The sequence below is a fragment of the Carex rostrata genome, chromosome 22 (assembly GCF_964058835.1).
Source record: "Carex rostrata chromosome 22, lpCarRost1.2, whole genome shotgun sequence".
In the NCBI taxonomy this organism is placed as follows: domain Eukaryota; kingdom Viridiplantae; phylum Streptophyta; class Magnoliopsida; order Poales; family Cyperaceae; genus Carex; species Carex rostrata.
Genome location: NC_135939.1, coordinates 896,671 through 908,793, shown reverse-complemented (window position 1 = coordinate 908,793; position 12,123 = coordinate 896,671). Strand labels below are relative to the sequence as shown.

The 12,123-nt window shown below is 37.7% G+C and overlaps 2 protein-coding genes across 2 annotated transcripts; both read left to right on the top strand.

Moving 5' to 3' along the window:
• Positions 1–4,359: 4,359 nt before the first annotated feature.
• On the top strand, positions 4,360–6,130 carry LOC144574288 (uncharacterized). The gene is made up of 2 exons (XM_078324221.1): positions 4,360–4,630; positions 5,664–6,130. Exons 1-2 carry the CDS (start codon positions 4,421–4,423, stop codon positions 5,964–5,966), a joined length of 513 nt encoding a protein of 170 aa, XP_078180347.1. The 5' UTR covers positions 4,360–4,420; the 3' UTR covers positions 5,967–6,130.
• Positions 6,131–8,922: 2,792 nt separating this feature from the next.
• LOC144574287 (uncharacterized) lies at positions 8,923–10,290 on the top strand. The gene is made up of 2 exons (XM_078324220.1): positions 8,923–9,222; positions 9,859–10,290. Exons 1-2 carry the CDS (start codon positions 9,013–9,015, stop codon positions 10,159–10,161), a joined length of 513 nt encoding a protein of 170 aa, XP_078180346.1. The 5' UTR covers positions 8,923–9,012; the 3' UTR covers positions 10,162–10,290.
• Positions 10,291–12,123: the final 1,833 nt, after the last annotated feature.

Sequence of the window (12,123 nt, the reverse complement as noted above, 5' to 3'; positions counted from 1 at the left end):
TTTTTTTATGATGTATTTATTATGATTGCAGTTTTTTTATGATGTATTTTGGACTGTAGCTCTTTATTATGATTGCAGTTTTATTTTATATTTCATGTTGGTTTTTATGTTTTTTCTGCTTTACATCGAAATGGTCTTCTGAAATTACAACGTATCTTTCACGACGTCGGAATAATAAGTTCACAAATACAATTAAAGTTCAACGATACAACTGAAGTTCACAAATATTCATAACTTAGTTCACCTAAGCAAAATAATAAGTTCATCTTTCACGACGTCGGAATAGACCCAATAGACGAGAAGATTTTCTGGTGTCAGCTGCAGGAGCAGCAGTACTTGTAGACCCTTGGCTACTAGATGATTGGGTCGCAAGAGGTGGTTGTGTTCTACCAGTTGCTTCAGCAACAACTCTCGCATTTTCTCTTTCATTGTGTTCGTTTATGGCATCTGAACATAACAACAGAATTCAGTTATTAATATAATAAAATCATAAATTAATTCCGAAAAATGCTACATACCTGCCCTGCGCCTGTCAGAAACGGAACGGCGAGCCTGATTTCCCGATGGCCTCCTACCACCCATCTCGTCCATGGTCATTATAGCACGTTTGTGTCTCCTCCTCCCCTTCCTTATCCATCCTTCTGAAGGGAGTATTCTATCACCGACATACGCAGGCCACTCATGCTGGTTAGGATAAGAATGGAAAGATCCACCCCAAGTAGAAGCAAGGTAATCGGTACGATACATGTCAGCGACATAGTGATCCTCGCAGAAGTTTCTCACTCGGCATACCGCCATCACGTGACTACAAGGAATTCCAGTTAGTTGGGGTCCTTGGCATGTACAGGTCACCTCTCTTGCCTCTCGGAATTGCACTACGTACTTGAAAGCCCTCTTCACAAACTCCATAGTGCCATCTGCTCTACGGCTGGAAGGAACGTACTCATTTGGATTGTGCACTTCGAATTCTGTACCATCATTACCCATCGGGATCACGGTCATAGTTGCACCTTTGTTCCTGTGTTTTCTTAGTTTCTCCTCCACCCTTATTGAAAATGACTGGTTCATCCTTATTAATTCTGCGGCCTTAGCACGCCGTTCCTGAAACCAGGTATTTAACTTGTAGAAAGTGTCTTCTACAACTGCAGCCACAGGCAACGTCCGGCTCTCCTTGAAGACTGCATTCAGCGATTCAGAACCGTTGGTGGTCATAATTCCCCAACGGTAACCTCCATCACGTGCTTGAAATATTTTCTCGTATGCTGGTGGCTCTTCGACATCTCTGGGGTTATTTTTGCCCACCTTCATTAAGTAGAGATTTGCTTTCGGCATATACTACATATAAATAAGGAAATAAAATAATATAAGTAAACAATTAAAATAAAAATATGTTAACAAAGTACAATAAGACATGTAAAAAATCAACAAACACATACCTTTGCAAATTCTCTACTCATCTCTTCCACCCTTCTCGGCTTCTTCTTTTTGCAATTACGTCTGAATGTTTCTAGGACCCAGCTATCGTTTCCGGTTGCCTTGCTAAGGTTCTCCGCAACGTGTTGCATACACAACCTGTGCACACACTCGCCAGTATGTGTTGACCAACCGTATTCTTCACGATCAAAAACATATTTTATTCATTTGTGCTGGTCTGATATTACAGAGAAAAACTTTGTTGGCCCAACCACCCGTCTTCTTAAAAACTGCATAAAGAATCCCCAGTTCTCACCATCCTCTTTCCGAACAATTGCAAACGCCAAAGGCAACAACTGGTTCTCAGCATCATATGCACATGCTATCAGTAGCCTCCCCTCGTAACGGCCAGACATGAAGCATGCATCAATGCTGATAACGGGTCTGATGAATGGCACAGCTTGGATACAAGGACCAAAAGCCCATGCTATGCCCTTGAATTGTTGAACTCCCTCTATTAGTACTCCATTCTTGTCATAAATGGGGCCATGCCACCGCTGAAATACGGTGCCAGGATTTGTACTTGCCATAGCCTGGAGCAATGGTGTCAGATAGTTGTATGAATCCTTCCAACTACCGAATACTCTGCAAATCGCAAGTTCACGACCTCTCCACAACCTGTTATATTTTGGGATTACATGTATGTATTTGTGTCTGACGGCCATAGCCACCGCCTTGATGCTCATCGATGGATCCAACTTAATGTCTGCCTCAATTGCATCGGCAATTAGTGATGCTGTCAGGTTTGAATGGTCTGTCCTTGTGGACGCAGACTTGCATGTATGAGGTGGTTCACACTTTTTAATTATCCATGCTTCCCCCGAACCCGCAGGGGTTGCATAAAGGCGAAACTCGCAACAAGGGGCATTTTTGCATATCACAACCAATCTTTTTGATTCCCTTTTTTCTAATATACATTCCCAGTTGCCGTGAACGTGAGTCTCGTGAATTTTCTTTACAAGTTCATCTATGTTGGTATAGACTTGCCCTGGGGCAAGTTCACGATTGTATACAACACGAGGACCAAAGAAACTAATGTCAGCCTCTTCAAAAGCTGTGGTATCGTTGAATGTGGCGACAGGATGCCTATTCCCCCGACCCCTGATTGGGAATTTTTCTTCCCTGGACAAACCTGGTACATTTGCATCACCATCTGATAAGTCATCAGATTCCCAAATTCCTTGGTATTCATCTCCAGTTTCCATTTCTCTTTCCGGTATGGCATCAATAGCATCAACATCAATATTAGTATCATTTCGATTAACGGATAACTGTATCGGTACTGACTCTGGTATAGCTGGAAATGTAGGGATTATGGGTGCCTGTCTGGGTGGTGGTGGTGGTGGTACAACTTCAGTAAACTCACAGGAGTTTTGGTACCCCGGGTTGTCATAACAGGGACTGTGGTACCCCTGGTTGTCATGAGGGGAGTGGTGGTACCCCTGGCTGTCATGAGGGGAGTGGTGGTACCCCTGGCTGTCATAAGCCGAATTGTCATAACCTGAAGGTCCAACAGGGGGAGCCCTAGAAGGTCCAGCCCCAGCCGCACTAAAAGGTCTAGCCCCGGCCTGGGGAACCCTCCTGGAATATAAGTCTATCATCGCGACCCCCCTAGACTCAAATTGTTGGTACACAGCCTTCCACAACTCCTCATCTGTTATAGGAAAACTCACAAAGTAAGGTTTACCCGCCCCAGCCCGTTGTGTGTCAATTCGGGTAGCCAATTCTAAGTCATACCGGTTGGGGTTTACACCAGTCTTTTCGTATACTAGTTGCTTAAGTTCAATAAATGTGGTTCTTTCATTAACCTGCAAGCCGAATGAGGCATCTTTCGAGTAATACACGCCCTATACACCCTTAGTTAGCTTACCGCCCACGTACAGTGCAACCAGCATTTTTTCCTTAACAAACTACATTTAAAAAAAAAATTCATAAGAATTACAGTATAATAGATTCATTATTTTTTGCAATTTAAAAGTTAATTATAATATTAATTAAAGACTAATTTATAGTATTTACATACTGCGGGTATAATAATTATTAATTAAAAATTAAACAGAAAATAATTAAATAAAAAATAAAATACCTGTAGCAATCGCCTCTAAATCGCCTAAAATCGCTTCAAAATCGCCAAAATCGTTCTCTCTTTCTTCTCTGTGGTTTAACAAATGAGACTGTGTGATGGAGAGAGAGAGAAAACGTGCTTATAAGACAGCTAGCGGACCGCCAGGGATACTGGCGGTCTGGTCCCTAGTGGACCGCCCAAGCTGTCAGAACTTGAAATTTAAAATTTTAATAAATGCCAAGTCCTTAATTTTTTGACAAATACCCTAAACAAAAAAAAACTAAAATTTCACAAATGAAAATATTAAGAAAAAAAAAAAAAAAAAAAAAAAAAAAAAAAAAAAAAGTGGACCGCCAGGAATAGTGGCGGTCCGCTATAGAAGTGGACCGCCAGCAACCCTGGCGGTTTGGTTATATTTGAAAAAAATTAGATTTTGAGGTTATTTTTGTAAAAAACTTTTTTTTGTGGGTTATTAATAAAAATGGCCGGGAAAAAACCAATCAACTGAATTAATAATTCGCTCTCACTATTTTTCTGTTCTATACTTCTATTTGATGCGATAAATTACAAAAACATGCTAATAAACCTAAATTATTAATACGATTCAATCTATTTAATTATAAAAAAAAAACAATCGATCTTGTTTCGTGCAAATTATTTTTGATCAATAAGCCTACCGACTTTATTGATCAATAAACCTACCGACTTTATTGATCAAAAGGTGAAAGCAAAGCCGCCAAAGCGCACTCATCAAAAGTCAAAACAATATAATCCTCTCCTCCGTTTCAAGTTTTCAAGTTGTTATAAGCAAATCTCACGGAACCAGATCACTTGCTAAAAACAACCGACAACCTCAAAGGAGTGGCTTGACAAAAAAGAGAAATGAATTCAGAGGTGACGCTACGGCCATTCGACCTGGCCGACCTGGATGACTTCTACGTGTGGGCCTCCGACGACCGGGTCAGCGCGTGGTGCGGCTGGGACACTTATACCAGCAAAGAAGATCTCCTCAACTACATGAAGAGCCATGTGTTGCCCCACCCCTGGATGCGTGCCATCTGCTATCATGGCCGCCCGATCGGTTCCATCTTTGTACTTTGCATTTGCTCAAACTGCTTCTGACATTTTATTTAGTTTCAGCTTTTCAATTGTCTCTGTTGAGGCTAAAATCCCTTTGAACAGATTCAGAACAAAACCAAAACTAATTAAGTTTTCTTGAAGAATTTTTTGTTTCAAAGGAATTACTTTGTCAATCCGTTCTACAGTACCGAACATGAGCTTCTTAGTACAGATTAAAATTTAATCTTCTCTTGCTTGTTGAACCAAGAACAGGACCTCTGGATTAGTAATAGTGTGCCAGGATTTGCCCCCCTCCCCCTCCCCAGTTTTACCCACTATCATTGACAGTGGGCCCCACCAAGCATGGATGGTAGGCACATGCCGCACACCTGAGGGGCTAAAGTTGGGGCATCACATATTTTTCCTCATCTTTAATTACTTGCACATATGTGAATAATTTAACTCGAGCTAGTTCTGGTACAAAATTTGACCAAAACAAAATCAAGCCTAAACAAGTAATTATAACAAACAACTTGAGAAGTAAGAAATGAAATGTATATATGAAGAGAAATACAGTGAGCCTGATCAGAAATTCAGAATAGCACCATGATAAGATATACCGGTGCTATTGTAGATGCTGGTACTCGGTGGTTTACATAATGAGACTGATCAAATTATTTATTATTCTCTAGATAATAGCGACCCTTCATTCATCTTTTCCATTAGGCCCATATCAAAAATTCTTCACACACACACACACACATATAATCATTTATTTTTAGGCGAAAAGAGGCCATCTTTCAAAAATCATAAAAAATAGTTCAAAAGTTCCAAAAATTATAAAAATCGGTATTCTACGTGTTTACTATATAAAAAATTTATCGACCTTTTGAACATGAAATTTTCAAATTTGACCCGTAAACACTTAGACCGAAGTGCTTACAGAAGGAATTTAGCCAGACTCTCTCTCTCTATATATATATATATATAATTTTTCACAACAACCGTAAAATTAAACAAACATTGAGATTTTACACCTTTAACAAATAATCATTCTAATTGATAGGTGACACCCTATAAAGGTAATGACCGGTGCCGATGTGAGCTAGGGTACCACCTGGCTTCGCAGTACTGGGGGAAGGGGATTACAACAAAGGCAGTGAAGTTGGTGCTAGGAACAGTTTTCAGAGACTTTGAGGATTTGGAGAGAGTCGAAGCATTGGTTGATGTGGATAATGTGGGATCACAAAAAGTTTTAGAGAAATCTGGATTTTCAAAAGATGGTGTTTTGAGGAGGTTTTGGATTCTCAAAGGAAAGGTCAAAGATATGGTTTTGTATAGTTTCATATCTACTGATCCTTTAGTATGATAGGAGGAACTTTATATTTAGCTGTCGTGTAGATTTTGGAGGTGTCTGTTTGTAGTTCTGATTTTTTCTTTTTTGAAAACTTGATAGTAGCTATCAAGATTTGTGAGGGGGAATTGAACTCTCGACCTTTGGGTATAACCACTCTAGGACATTTTTCTAGCCAATTGTGTCACCTTCTCTTTCCTTGTAGTTATGATTTTTCATTGGACTTTGTATTACCCAAGAATGCTATAACTCGAGATGTGGCGGTAGCACAGTTGGCTAAGATAAAGAGTCCTAGGACTGTGACAAAGGTTGAGAGTTGAGCCCCGCTCACGAATTCGCAGCCTCTGCGAATAATTTAAAAAAAAATAATAATAAATAATATGATTTATTCATTTATTTCTGTACTGATTTGATAAGCCGGAATTTTTAAATATACCATACCCCCCAAAAAAAGAAACCAAACAAGTTTTCTGAAAATTTCAAATTTTGACACGGTCTCATCCCCTAGATGCGGCCACCTTTCTGCTGGCCGCATCTAGGGGATGTGGCTCTCTTTTTTTTTTTGCTTCTCGTGCGGCAGTTCAATTTGAAAGAAAAAAAAGGTGGCAACATCTAGGGGATGCGGCCCGCATAAAGGTGGCCGCACCTAGGGGATGCGGCTGTGTCAAAATTTCAATTTTTCAGAAAACGTGGTTATTTGATTTTTTTTTTCTTTCGAATATGGTATATTTAAAAATTACGGTTTGATAAGGTTATGTGTGTGGTACAGCAGGGATCCTTGACAAATCTGATAATCTGTCTCCATCTTCGACTAGATAAATCATAAGATAAAGCTCTGAAAGAGTTTAAAAAGTTCCTGGAATTTGGAAAGGCAGAAGAAGTTCATCTCAGTTAAATTGTTCAAAGCGATGTCCCAGTGAAGGTTCTATGCCTGATGAAAAATATAAAATCAAAAGTTGAAACCAGAAAAGCATAGTACTATTGGATCGAAAAACAATTTTGAGCTCTAGGGGTGCAACTGTGCAAATGGATTGGGCATGAATTGGATGGTGGTAAAACCTTTTTTTTTTTCAGAAACAGATGCGAATACGGATTGAATATTAAACGGATACAAATATAATTTAAATATTCGATCATTACAACGAACAAAATAATTTGGATTGGAAATGGATAAATCTGTACAAAATGTGATTCTGGTATCCTCGTGTCAAAGACATTATCAAACTTCAAACCTACTTTGTTTGATCAATGTTATTATTATGCAATTTAGTCTTTATGATGTAATCTAATTATCAAGTTCGGGAAATTTGCAATTTTCACCCATCATAATATTTTTCCTTGTATGCAAGTCCCTGAAACAACTAATATAGCACATCAGTAAGCACAACCAACTGGTACCAGTAATTGTGACATCCAATCTTATCTTACAATCAGCATGCAACTTTTTGAGAATTCGTATCCTCTTAACTCAAATTTTGATTTAAGATTTGCGCCGTCCGATTTAAATCTACACTGATATTAAAGAGGTCCGTGCATTATAGGCGTGTTCCCGTGGACCAAATTCTTGCCGAAAAAAATTAACAAAAACGGTGCGTTAATGCAGAGGATAGGGATTCACTTTTTGAGGCCCAATTTTGAAATGAGTTGGACTGGGTCATTCTGCATACGTGCCTTTGTTAAGAGAAGTGGAGAACTGGAGATCGAATCCGACCTTTTTCTACGAAGTGGAGTAAGTTCACAAAGACATTCTACAGAGCTTTTACATAACTAGGCCTACATAGCTCACTGAGCTGAAATTTTGTAGTCAAAGTACTAACAATTAGATCATCACCTTTGACTCCATAAATATCATAATTATGCTGAATTATTTAAAAACAATAGTTTTATAAAATACTTAATAAATAATAAAAAAAAATTATAATTTGATCTTCAGACAAATTTTAATATAGAGTTCATGTTTGAACGAATTGAATTAACTATTTGGACTTTGAAAATCACAAAACCGAATTATTGTGAGATGTTGTAAGTGGGTCCCTCCTCATAAATAAAAGAAGATAAAAATAAAATTATTAAGGTTTTTCTAGGGATAATGGATATTAATATATTTTGATGAGAAATTTAGTATATATTTTAAAAGTTTATATGAGTAATCTACAAATTCTTCCTATTTTTTGTAGAAGAGATTGGGAGTTAAGTTATTCAATTTTCTAATATTCATAAGAAATTTGTATTCGAATTTCAAACATGCAATCTTTCATACAGAGAACATTATGTTTTGTCGATTGATTAAAGATTTATTCTCAAGCTGCATATATTATTAACAGTGATTTAATTTAATGGATAATCTTTATGTCAGCCTACACTTAACAGGTCTTCTATATTTACAGCCGTTCAAACATACACTTCCCTTTTTTTCCATGTTAAATCCGGCTAATGAAACGGTATTACATTTGTGTTCGAGATCACCTTTTTAATAAAAGGGATTGAATCGTCTGCCCCCAGAGTCACTGTTGGTGGACCCCCTAAACTCTAAATCCTAAATCCTAAACCCGGCCCCACCCCGCAGTGACTGAGGGGGCAGGATTTTCCTACACCCCGGGGGGCAGGTGATCTGCTTCCTATTAAAAAAGCTTCATAAATTAAGAAGATTTTAATAAATAAAATAAAAATTAATTAATGAGTATAATTAAAAAAACCAAGATCTACCTTAGGATTCGCGCCAATCAATAAGCCTAACGATGAATTAATATCCTCTGAGGAAACAAAATAGTTATGTTTATCTATTGACCGTCTGATCAAAATCTAGACCAATCAGGATATGAGATGGAATGCACGAGCTCCTTTAATATTTATGAGGATTCTGATCGGACGATCCGAATTTATACAAAAAGACTTCCCGTCTTCGCGACTTCATTGACCAAAAGATAAACAAAAGCTCAATCATAAGTTATCAAAAAGAACAATCGTCTGGTCCATTTCTAATTAGTTTCGAGTAGGAAAATCTCAATCTCACTTGCAAAAACAACTGACAACCCCAGAGGCGTGCCTTGACAAAAGAGAAATGAATCCAGAGGTGACGCTCCGGCCATTCGATCTGGCCGACTTGGACGACTTCTACGTGTGGGCCTCCGACGACCAGGTCAGCGCATGGTGCCGCTGGGACACTTATACCAGCAAAGAAGATCTCCTCAATTACATGAAGAACGATGTGTTGCTCCACCCATGGATGCGTGCCATCTGCTACCACAGCCGCCCGGTCGGCGCCATCTCGGTACTTTCTAATTGCTCTAACTGCTTCTGACATTTGCTCTAGTTTGAGCTTAGATTTTCAGAGTAGAACCAAAATTAAAGTGACTAAGTGAGGATCCAAACAATGAACAATGCTATAGATAGTATAATATAGCTGATGTTATTAGAAATTAGAAATTAGAAGAGCTGTGATACCCATTTTGGCCAGTTGCCATTTTAAGAGCAATCCAATGGCTCCGTTGTTGTTTGAATTCAAGGTCAGATTTTCTACAAATTGCGATTAAACATATTTTATGTTGATCTTTCTTTAGAAAATTCAGATACCATTTTAAGAACAAATGGTTGGTTCAGTTGTTGTTTAAAGTTAAAACTGGAGATTAGATGAGCTATAAGTTCTAATTAGGGGCAAATTCAACTTGATGTATTCCCCTGAAACTAAAGACAACAGAATCTGTGTGTCTAACTCTTATCTATCTGGTATTAGAAATAGTGCACTCGGATCCCCCCCCACAAAACCCCCCCTCCCCGGGCACACCAAAGGGCTAAAGTCATGTATCACATATTTTTCCTATCATTTTTCACCACCACCATAAAATTGAGCAAACATTGAGATAATTTACTATTTACACAATTAACAAATAATCATTTTAATTTTTAGGTGACACCCTATACAGGTGCGGACAGGTGCCGTGGTGAGCTAGGGTACGTACTAGCTTCACAGTACTGGGGGAAAGGGATTGCAACAAAGGCAGTGAAGTCGGTGCTGGGAACAGTTTTCAGAGACTTTGAGGGTTTAGAGAGAGTCGAAGCATTGGTTGATGTGGAGAATGTAGGATCACAAAAGGTTTTAGAGAAATCTGGGTTTTCAAAAGATGGTGTTTTGAGAAGGTTTTGGATTCACAAAGGAAAGGTCAAGGATATGGTTTTGTATAGTTTCATATCTACTGATCCTTTAGTATGATAGGAGGAAGTTCATATTTGGCTGCTGCGTAGATTTTTGCGGATTTGGGTGTATTTGTAGTTTTGATTTCTCATTGGAAATTGCTCTACTCAGGAATGCTGAACTCTGAAGAAAAAATAATAATCTTGTTTTTTTGAAAAAGAAATTATAATCTTGTAAAAAGGTATTTTTATTTATGTACAAATTTGATAAGGATATGTGTGCAGTATAGCAAGGATACATGATAAATTAATCTGATATCCTTTGTCTTCATGTTAGAATATAAAATTACAAGATAAAGTTCTGAAAGAGTTTAAGAAGTTCCTGGAATTTGGAAAGGCAGCAGAAATTCATCTCAGTTAAATTGTTCAAAGCGATGTCACAATGATGACCCAATGAATTGTTCATCCTGAAATATCACCAATTCGGATCCGAATTTGATTTTTTTTTTTTTTATGATCCCCTTCATTTTAGTGCAATTAGACGCCTCTGGTGTCGCCATTTTTGCTCGTCCGAGCTGGCCTGAGTTGGGGATGAAGAAATCAGCAGCCTTCCTTCTCGTGTCCATTGTGGTTTTAATGTGTACACTTGAGAGTTTACTTGCCACTTCTCCCTCTTTCTCTCTTGATTGTCTGTGCTAGTCTGATTCCGGTTGGTGGCGAAGGACGTTCTCTCGATTTCTTTCTCTTTTTCTTTGTTCATTGTCTTCCTTCTTGTTTCTTCTCTCTGTATAATTGCTAAAACACTTGCCAAGAAAAGTAATTTGGTGGCCATCAAAATTCGGCTTCTCACGGCCTCATAAAAGAATCCACGGCCGAGAGAAATTGAAATATTTTTCATGCTCAGTTCTTTTTTAAATTTCATTGAGGTCTATTGTTGGTGGTGGATAAACAATGAGTTCATTCCATTTACACTTTACTGATTATGTTGAATGACCGATTTCTCACCTTGTGTGATTTGTGATCATTATTGTTTTCATTTGAAGATATGAGACTAATAATTATTTTAATTACCATACATATCTTTTAAAGAATTTCATAATCCCTTAAAGAGCTTTATCAAAATTGATGGTTCAATCGAATTGAGTAGCCATGACAAATACCAAGCTATCTGTCATGTTCCATTCTCCAAATTTAGGGCAGGCTTTGTTTTGGGATGTAACTTCACTATTTATGAAATCAATTTTACTTCTTCCGATGAGAGAGATTGTTGCAGATCTAGCTCAACATTGATAATGTTCTCTTTGAGCAAAGCCGTCTTGAGGCTGTGTTGGATAATTAGGGTCAGCTGGTCTTCTACCACTTGTGTTTCTTGGTTGCTGGCACCACTTTGAAGTTTCAACGTCATCCTTCTTGGGGAGGGCTTGATTTTTTAGTTGTTTTGTGAATATAGAGTTGCTGATAGATGTTACTGGTACGGAACTAGTACGTATTTCAAACCAGCTCGGATATCATCTTATTTTGAAATTATTGCTCTTTATTAATCAAGTTGTCCTTTACGGTGCAATTACAAGCCGTTTATATAAACTCTAGAAGGCTAATAGTTACTGAATGAATCTACCGTGACTTGGTCACATCACATGACAAAATAAAAAAAATTACGTGACATAACTAAAATAATAAAAGACAATCACATTACATGTGCTCACACTGTAACGTGATGTGACTGATTATATTTAATTATTTATTATGTTTTAAGTTAGTTCAAAGAAAAAAAAATTAAACTTTAATAAATTAAAATAAAGAAACAATATTAACAAAAATATTGGTCACTGACGTGGTCAAGTCATTTATTGTGATGTGTCATCAAGTATTATTTTTTTATTGAAGAAAGACCTCACATGATACATGAGTGTGATACGGTCAAATATTATTTTTTATGAGTAAAACTAGGATGTGATGTGCTTATCAAGAGAGTTTGGTGAGCATAATTTTAAAAGTATATCAGATCAATTTTAAATGTCGAATTCAAACTGTTAAAATC